The 9,943-nt window shown below is 49.7% G+C and overlaps 1 protein-coding gene across 1 annotated transcript; it reads right to left on the reverse strand.

Moving 5' to 3' along the window:
• Nucleotides 1-874: 874 nt before the first annotated feature.
• LOC120909381 (gastrula zinc finger protein XlCGF57.1-like) lies at nucleotides 875-6,347 on the reverse strand. Its single transcript, XM_040321139.1, has 3 exons — nucleotides 6,316-6,347; nucleotides 6,083-6,191; nucleotides 875-2,636 (listed from the first exon to the last, which is right to left on the reverse strand). The coding sequence occupies exons 2-3, from the start codon at nucleotides 6,159-6,161 to the stop codon at nucleotides 1,189-1,191; spliced, it is 1,527 nt and encodes a 508-aa protein (XP_040177073.1). The 5' UTR covers nucleotides 6,162-6,191; nucleotides 6,316-6,347; the 3' UTR covers nucleotides 875-1,188.
• Nucleotides 6,348-9,943: the final 3,596 nt, after the last annotated feature.

The raw sequence follows: 9,943 nt of genomic DNA on the forward strand, positions 1-9,943 counted from the left end.
TTGAGGGACAGGGGACCTTAACGCTGCTGTGCTCAGGCAGCGTTAAGAGCCCTGACTCAGGAGCGGGGCCTCCAGCATCCCTAACAACCAGTGAATATCGGTGACACCACCCCTTGTGACGTCAATGACCCAGCATGCCCTCTGTCAATGATGTCACAAGGGGGCGGGTTGACCAGGTGACATCACCGGGAGACCCCCGGAGAGCAGAGAAGTCGGAAGAAGACCCCCGGAGCTGACTAATAAAATATTTTAAAAACCTGTGTAGTGTGTTTATTTATTTTTTACACTTTTCCTCCCGGTGAATGGGTAGGGGTACGATGTACCCCATGCTCATTCACCTAAGGTGGGGGGCCGGTATCTGGGGGCTCCAAGATTCCGATAAGCCGCCCGCAGACCCCGACAACCAACGGCCAGGGTTGTCGGGAAGAGGCCCTGTCCTCATCAACATGGGGGCAGGGTGCTTTGGGGTGGGGGGGTGCCGCAGGGCGCCCCCCTGCCCCAGAGCACCTACCTCCCCATGTTCAGGGCATGCGGCCTGGCACGGTTAAGGAGGGGGGGGGGGCGCTCGCCAGTCCCCACCCCCTTTCCTGACCGGCCGGGCTGCTGCTAGGATACGGGTCTGGTATGGATTTTGGGGGGGAGCCCCACGCCGTTTTTTCGGCGTAGGGGGGTTGCCCTTTAAATCCGTACCAGACCCATGGGCCTGGTATGCTCCTGGGGGGGAACCCATGCCGTTTTTTTTGTTAAAATTTGGCGTGGAGTTCCCCCCCAAGTTTCATATCAAATACAGTGCCTGATATTGGCAGGGATCCAAGTCGGATCACCACTCATTGAAAGTCGGACTTCAAGTCCAGGGCAAAGTCGGATGAATGTAGGATCAATGTAGGATCAATGTAGGATCAATGTAGGACCAATGTAGGATCAATGTAGGACCAATGTGGCAGAGCAAAGGGTGCAACATGGTGGATCGCTTTTCAAAATGGACCAGTCTTAGAGAAGTATTTTTTATCATGACCTGAAAAAATCCCCAGACAACAAGTTGAGTATTTTCATACAAATAAAATATATCAGCACTACACACACATATACTTAAAGTTTGACCAACGCGATCATCTTTCATATGCGTTGTTTTTCTTACATGTGGCCCCTTCCAATGAGGTGCCACCAAGCTCTTCTCCCCGGCTCTGGTCAAGACGTGGACCTTCCATCTTGGTGACTTCTCAGGTGTTGGACGAGGCTCTGCTTCTGCGTATAGCCTCTCCCACACTCGGTACAGTAAAAGGGTCTCTCTCCCGTATGAAGTCTCACATGGCGGACGAGCTTGGTTTTTTCGGCAAATCGCCGATCGCACTCCGGACACGGGTAAGGCTTGTCGCCGGTGTGGGTTCTCCGGTGCCGGACGAGATACGACTTATATGGAAAGCATTTCCCACAGTCCGGGCAGGGGTAGGGCCTCTCCCGCGTGTGAAAGACCTGATGTTGGACAAGCCTGGCCTTGCATGGAAACGTCTTTTCGCACTCGGTGCAAGCGTAGGACTGGTCGTCGGAGCGAGGCCTGGGCTGTTTTTGAAAAAGTTTCCCGCCCTTGGGCCCAGAAGATGGCTTTTCTTCCAGGTGGTCCTTCTCGTGTGCGGCGAGCATCGACTCGTCCGTGAAGCATTTCCCGCACTCTGAACAGGAGAAAGGCTTCTCGACGGTGTGGAGCCTCCAGTGGCGGAGGAGCTTGGATTTTTGGGCAAAGCACCGATCGCATTCCGGGCACGGGAAAGGCTTCTCGCCCGTGTGGCTTCGCAAGTGGATGACCAGATCGGTTTTCTGTACGAAGCGTTTCTCGCACTCGGGACAGGGGAAGGGCCTGTCCCCGGAGTGAAGCTTTTGATGGCGTACCAGCCGCGGTTTGTGGGAAAACCGCCGTCCGCACTCAGAGCACTGAAACGGTTTCTCCCCCGTGTGGATCCTCCGATGGACCGTCAGGTCCTTTTTGTCTCTGAAGCTGCGATCGCAGTCCTGGCAGGCGAACGGTTTTTCACCCGTGTGGAACCTCTCGTGACGGGTGAGTTGGGATTTCTGGGAAAAGCTTTGACCGCATTGCGAGCACTGGAAAGGCTTTTCTCCCGTGTGGACCCTCTGGTGCACCAGAAGGTCGGCCTTCTGTATGAAGCTCCTCCCGCACTCTTGGCAGGCGAAGGGCTTCTCGGCCTGGTGCAAAAGCTGGTGATGCAGGAGGGTCGATTTGTACAAGAACTGTTTGCCGCATTCCTGGCACTGGAAAGGCTTGTTGGGAGTGTGAAGTTTCTTATGTCTGTTGAGGGCCACTTTGTTCGGGAAGCATTTATGGCATTCGGGGCACTGAAACGCTTCTTCACCCAAGTGGAGTTTCTCGTGGCGAACGCGCTCTGCATTCTGGGTGAAACATTTACCGCATTTGGAGCAAGGGAAAACCTGACCCATGCTGTGTATAAGATCCTCCGCAGAAGCTTCCTCCATGGGGGGATCAGTTGGTCTTCTCTCACAGCGACTTACTGGGTGGACATTTGGGTAGAGGAGGCCTTCTTCTGGGGCCTCTCGTCTGTTGTCCCGATATTCTGATTTATAATAAAGATCTTCTTCTGAAGTTCTCCTCATGTAGTGTCCATCTGCCAGGGAGTAAAATAAATGTTAATAAATGTGAAGTGCACAAAAAAAAGTTTTAACCACTTAGAGCCGGTTCACACAGGGGCGGCACGACTTGCCGAGCGACTCGGCAAGGCGATCTGCACGCGACTTCAGAGGCGACTTGCAAAATGACTTCTGTATTGAAGTCAATGCAAGTCGCCCTGAAGTCGTCCCAAAGTCGTACAGGGACCTTTTTCCAAGTCGGAGCGTTGAATATGTAAATGAGCAAGATACGCCGATTCACAAACGTACGTACGCCCGTCGCAGTAAGATACGACGTTTACGTAAGACATACGCCGGCGTAAAGATAAACCACCAAAAAGATGGCGCAGCCCATGCAAGGTATGGACGACGGAACAGCCGTCGTATTTTACGTTGTTTGCGTAAGCGTACGTGAATGGGGCTGGGCGTAGGTTACGTTCACGTCGAAAGCATTGAGCCGTTGTCGTGACGTAGGGAGTTTTTGCGACGTGATTCTGAGCATGCGCGCGAACGGCCCTCATTTACATGGGGTCACGGGTAATTTAAATGTAGCCCGCCCACTACATGCCTACTTTGAATTAGGCGGGGTTAGCTGGCACCACAGTTGGCATCGTTATTCACAAAATGTCTCTCAGAGGGGAAATTGCCAGATTCTATGTATCACGCCCATCTAACCTTGATTTACAAACCTCAGAAAGACCCCACTTCCTGTGCTTCCTACAGGCCCATTGCGCTGCTAAACAATGACTTTAAAATTTTGACCAAACTCCTCGCTATTAGATTGTACCCCATGCTCCCCTCGGTGGTTGACTCTGATCAAACAGGTTTCATGCCCCGTAGAGCCACAGATGTCAACCTTCGCAGACTCTTCACAAACATCCATGCCCAGCACATTAATGAGGGATCCCGCGCTGTTGCCTCCTTAGACATCGAGAAGGCATTTGACACAGTTGAGTGGCCCTTCCTATGGGAGACATTGCGTAGAATGGGCTTCCCTCTGCTCTTCATTAAATGGCTTCAGGTGATTTACAAATGTCCCACCTCCGCTGTGCGCCTGGGGGGCCAGTTGTCCGGCCCCTTCAGGCTATCCAGGGGAACGAGACAGGGTTGCCCTCTCTCCCCAGCACTATTCGCCCTTGCAGTGGAGCCGGTGGCGGAGGCGCTACGCACATCCCCGCACATCAAGGGTCTGCGCATAGGGCTGCTGGAGGAGAGGGTGGCACTATACGCTGACGACATGCTCCTTTTCCTCGGCGACGCGGGTCCATCGTTACAGGGTGCGCTGACGGTACTAAACACCTTTGCCGGGGTCACGGGACTAAAGGTCAACTGGTCCAAATCGTTGCTATTCCCAATTGACCAAGCAGCAAGGATGACATCCCCTTCTGACACTCCCCTCCAGTGGGTAGACACGTTCAAATACCTAGGTGTAATTATCTCCTCTCAAGCAACAGACTTCATTTCTCTCAACTTAGACCCAGTATTGCTGGATATAAAAGTCAGACTTAAATCGTGGAGTAATTTACCGCTGTCCTTATGGGGCCGAATTAACCTCATTAAAATGAAGATCGTTCCCAGACTCACTTACCTTTTCTGTCATTCCCCGCAGTGGATTCCAAAATCCTTCTTTAAAAGGCTTAATCAGATTTTTTCTTCCTTCCTCTGGGGCCCCTCCCCGCCGAGATATAAACTAAGCACCTTGATGAGACCGCAGACACAAGGGGGTATGGCGTTCCCCGATTGTTATAAATACTACCTTGCCGCACAACTGGTGACGGCGGCGTGGTGGCTAGATCCAGATGCCTCAAATTCAGCTATAGCCCTGGAGGCGGCAGTGGTGGGCTCATTGGAGGCACTCAAATTACTGATCTATAGGGGACCTCGTGCCCCTTACCCCCTGACCCCCTCCATGTGCACCACCATACGCGCATGGCGAGCGGGGTTGGCGGTGGAGAAGTACAGATCTAATGAAATCTCACCGAACGCTCCGCTTTGGCTGAATCCGACTACACCTCATTTATACAAAATGCTAGATCCATATGTATGGACCAAATATGGCATTAAACTTATATCTCATATAACGGAGAACAATACCCTGATCCCCTTGTCCCGACTCTCACAGACTTATAATATACCAAATCATTATGTCTTTCGGTACCTACAGCTGTCGCATGCGTTTAATGCCCAATTCCCACATTCCTCCTGCATGGTGGTTCAGTCAGGGTTGGAGAAGACACTTCGTTCCAGATGTGCTGAAAAACCAACATCTCGGCTGTATGAACATTTGATATTTGTGTCTCTCCCTCCCATGGATAAGCTCTGGTCCTGTTGGCAAAGAGATATCCCTACGCTGGACAACGATGATTGGGATGATGTTTGGGATTTCCCCTTTAGCTCCCTAGTTTCATTGCGAGACAGGCTTGTACAGTTTAAAATCGTGCACAGAGCTTACATTACACCTCATAGGCTTCATAAAATGAACCCTGAGCTTCCCGCAGAATGCTGGAGGTGTGGTGTCTCCCCGGGAGACTTTACACATATTTTCTGGACTTGCCCTAAGATCCAGCAGTATTGGACTGAGGTGCTGGATCTGATTGGCCTGGTCGCCCTGATTACAGTGCCAATAACGATGGAGGTGTGCCTTTTGGGCCTGATAGAGACGCTGGTGCCGACTGTTGCGGGGAGGACTTTGATTGGGTTATTACTCTTTTATGCCCGGAAAAATATAGCTATGAATTGGAAGAAACCCACGATGCCTTCTCTGGCTCAATGGAAGCGTCTCGTAAACGAGAGCCTTCCCCTGTATAAAGACACATATGAAAGTAGAGGGTGTCCCTTGAAATACGGAAAAATCTGGCGTACGTGGTTGGCGGAACCTACAACGGCTTGATTGCCAGGTGAAGAAGTTACGGAGTAGTTCGTAGGTACTCTGCCGAGGCGGGGTAGGGGAGGATTATGGGCCTGATCGGGGAATAGCTGTTTCTGGTGTTGGAGGAGATGTCTGGCATACTCGATATCAAACTGTGGCTCAAATGCACATGTACATGTCATGAGTTGTTCATATTACATACTATAAATACGGAGACTTGTTAAGCACTATCTGACATGCTGTCTATATACCAGTCGATGTGAATTTTTTTTTTTTTTTTTTCTTTTTAATGTTTGTTTGATTTGGTGTTGTTTATTGTTCGAAAATGCAATAAAAAAAGATTTATCAGAATTAGGCGGGGTTACGCCGGGCCATTTGCGATACGCCGACGTAACTTAGGGAGCAAGTGCTTTGTGAATACAGTACTTGCCTCACTATGTTACGTTGGCGTAGCGCAAATGGGATGCGCTACGCCGGCATAAAGATACGCCGCCATACGTGAATCTGGCTATGTATATTTATTTTCTAACACCCTAGAGAATAAAATGGCGGTCTGCACGTATATTTATTGCTTACCTGCGCTGATTTCTGTTGGGATTTCCTCCTCCTTCACCATCACAGGTGTGATCTCCCCATCTTCTTCTTCCTCTTTCATCTCAACTTTGATATTGATCAAGTTTTCTTCCTGCGTGGTGGAAAGGACATTTCTTAACTTAACATTCAAAAAAGAAGAATCAGATTATAAGATCCAAAAGCCTTCCCTCCAGATCATACAGTGCACTTCACTGGAGACCCTCAGTGCCACCTACCTGATGATGGTGAGGGATGGTGTGACCTTCCTGTGTGGAATCCCGGGAATACAGAGGACGGGGACATCTCTCTGGTGGGTTCCCATTACTGGATCCATCTGTAGGAAACACACACACTGACTGAATACATTGTTTCTATGTGTTTATCAGATGATGGGGGATCTAGCTGGACCCTCCGTACTGCTCTCTCCTTTACAATAATGTGCACCACCCTACAGTTTGAGCCCCACTGTTAGCTGGGAATACAGAGGACTGGATCCATCTGTAGGAAACACACACACTGACTGAATAGATTGGCCCAGATTCACAAAGCACTTACGCCGACGTATAACAAGTTACGCCGACGTAAGTGCAAATGTGCGCCGTCGTATCTGTGCGCCGGACCCACAAACAGATATGCGCCTAAAACCAGGCTACACCCCGCCGATGTAGCTTGCTTACGCCGGCGTAGGGTGGGCTCACATTTAGGTTGGGCGCATGGTGCCGCTCCCATTGATTAGCCATTCAAACATGCAAATGAGGGAAATACGGCGATTCACGAACCTGCGTGCGCCCGACGCAGGCCACGAGAGGTGCGCGTAAGTTGTACGTCCGGCGTAAAGTTATTCCCCATAAAGGAGGTGCAACCCGGCAGCAGACATGCAAAGGTCTGCACCAGGGAACACAAGCCGGCGTATTTTACGTTGGACGCGTGTCTGGCTGGGCGTAGGTTACGTTCACGCCGTACGCAGTGATCCGGCGTAGTTTAGGCAGTTGTTCCGACGTGGTTGTGAGCAGGCGCAGGGGGATGTGTCCATGTCACGGCGCATGCGCAGTTCGTGATACGTATCTGTCTGGCGCTCGGCCCATCATTTGCATGGGTCACGCCCACTTCCACCTACGTCGGCGTACGCCCTTGAATCCCACGCCATGCTGGCGCAGCGTTGGGAGCACTGGCTTGCTGAATGCATTGCTTGCCTCTCTGCGCTGCGTTGGCGTAGCGTACATTGGTTACTCTACAGCGGCGTAATGTGAGCCTTGCTCTCTGTGCCATTGTTTCTATGTGTTTATCAGAGGATAGGGGATCTAGGTGGATCTTTAATATTCTGCTCTCCTTTACAAGAAATTAAAGTTTCCTCTTACCTGGTGAAGTGAGGGGCGGCCGGTTCTCTATCATGGCGCCCGTCTGTTCCTCCAAATTCTTCCATTCCTGTGTGCAAAATAGACAGTGACATCCTGACACCTTATAGGAACCTGACACACACAATGATACCGTCACCATCCAGTCACACCCCTTGTCTGTTACTGGATAATGTCCCAGAATTCCCGTCACCGCTCACCTCTCCTGTCAGCAGCTTAGTGATCAAGTTAATAACTTCTAGAATCTTCTTGTTATTCACAAGTAATATGGATGGAGATGGTGGCTCCATAGTTTGGTTCTGGCTCTGGCTCCTTTTTCCTGACACAGAAAGATGGTTGTTCTGTGACATGTACTCATCAGATGTCTCCCTCACCAGTCTGTAGACCTTTTTTGAAAACAGATAAGAGTGATGTCATGTGACCTCCCAGAATCCTCCTCACCTCTCCATTCAGGTCTGTGTTTTATTAATAAAGATAAGAGTGATGTCATGTGACCTCCCAGAATCCTCCTCACCCCTCCAGTCAGCTCTGTGTTTTATTAATAGAGATAAGAGTGATGTCATGTGACCTCCCAGAATCCTCACCTCTCCGGTCAGGTCTGTGTTTTACTAATAGAGATAAGAGTGATGTCATGTGACCTCCCAGAATCCTCCTCACCTCTCCGGTGAGATCTGTGTTTTAATAGAGATGAGAATGATGTCATGTGACCTCCCAGAATCCTCCTCACCTCTCCGGTCAGGTCTGTGTTTTACTAATAGAGATAAGAGTGATGTCATGTGACCTCCCAGAATCCTCCTCACCTCTCCGGTCAGGTCTGTGTTTTACTAATAGAGATAAGAGTGATGTCATGTGACCTCCCAGAATCCTCCTCACCTCTACGGTCAGGTCTGTGTTTTATTAATAGAGATAAGAGTGATGTCATGTGACCTCCCAGAATCCTCCTCACCTCTCCTGTCAGCAGGTAGATGATCTCCAGAGTAAGGTTTATTATCTTCTCAGTCACGTGCCTCTGATCCTCATCCATCACGAGCACCATGAAGACTCCGTTTCCAAAGGACTCTACAAAATACATTTTCACATTGATACCATAGTTGGTCTCAAAGGCATCAATAGAGGAGTCCCTGACTAGGACCAAAGTTTGGAGCCTGAAGATATAAATGCTTGCAGCTTCAAAAGGGCAAACTCAACGCACAAATGCTTTTTGGGCAAAAGACAACTGTGGAACCCAGAATCCCTTGGAAAAGGTTAGGAAACCCTTGTTTCAGCTCCCCATGCACCTCTTATGTCTAAGTCACCCTGTGCCAAATCTTGGATTACTTAACATGGGACAGTAATATTTATCCACAATATCTCCCAGGATATATGTAAAGCCTATTCTTGGTTTGTTTGATTCTGAACTCAACATGTTAGTTGAGAGAGCTGATCACATTGGCCTCTGTACAATGTAGGAGACGGGCTAAATCCTACTGGAGCTCCTGCTATTGTGTGAAGGTGTCCTGTGTTTATACTTATGATAATGTATAATCTACTCTGTGAAGCTCGGTGACAACAAGTCTGACCTGTAGTGAAATCCTGATTAATCATAACAGGAGGGCACGGAGTCACATCGGCTGCTTTAAGGGATTAGTTAATTAGCTCATGTTAATTTATGTTTCTGGTTACAGGTGTATTGTTAGAGTAATATGAGCAGGAGGTAGGAACCTCCTCTTTAACTGTATATAAGACTTGTATTTTGGTTCTAATAAACAGTCCATGTTCAGCAATCAAACGAGTATCATCTTGTTTGTAGTTGTCAGTGGTTGGAATATCTGATATCTATATTCAGACTGGGAGGAAGTGGTATATGACGAAAGCACTCAAGCGGAGTGTGGGACGTTTCGTTGCAAAAACTTTTCTAGGTATTTACAAACACCGATCAACGGACACCATCATGTTAAAACCTATCTCTCTGCTCCTCTGCTCAACCCCATCTCCCTCACAAATGTACTAACTGACCATAAGCATGGATGTTCCACCACTTCCTTAAACTCAATGGCCCGGATTCAGGTAGAATTGCCCATTATTTACGGAGGCGCAGGGCAACGTTTTTGCCCTGCGCCCCCGCAAATTTGCTCCGCTGCCCTTGATTCACGGAGCAGAAGCTCCGTGAATTGCGCGGGCGCGCCGGCAAAATGCCCGGCGCTAGAGCACGCAATTTAAATGATCCCGTAGGGGGCGGGAATCATTTAAATTAGGCGCGTTCCCGCGGCGATCGTAGCGCGCATGCTCCGTCGGGAAACTTTCCCGACGTGCATTGCGGCAAATGACGTCGCAAGGACGTCATTTGCTTCAAAGTGAACGTGAATGGCGTCCAGCGCCATTCACGATTCACTTACGCAAAGTACGTAAAATTCGAATTTCGCGACGCGGGAACAACGGGTATACGTAACATGGGCTGCCCCTGCGCGAAAACCGCCGTACGTAAACAACGTAAATTGCGTACGCAGGGCTCGCGCAACGTTGTGAATCG

Source organism: Rana temporaria, chromosome 8 (genome assembly GCF_905171775.1).
Source record: "Rana temporaria chromosome 8, aRanTem1.1, whole genome shotgun sequence".
In the NCBI taxonomy this organism is placed as follows: domain Eukaryota; kingdom Metazoa; phylum Chordata; class Amphibia; order Anura; family Ranidae; genus Rana; species Rana temporaria.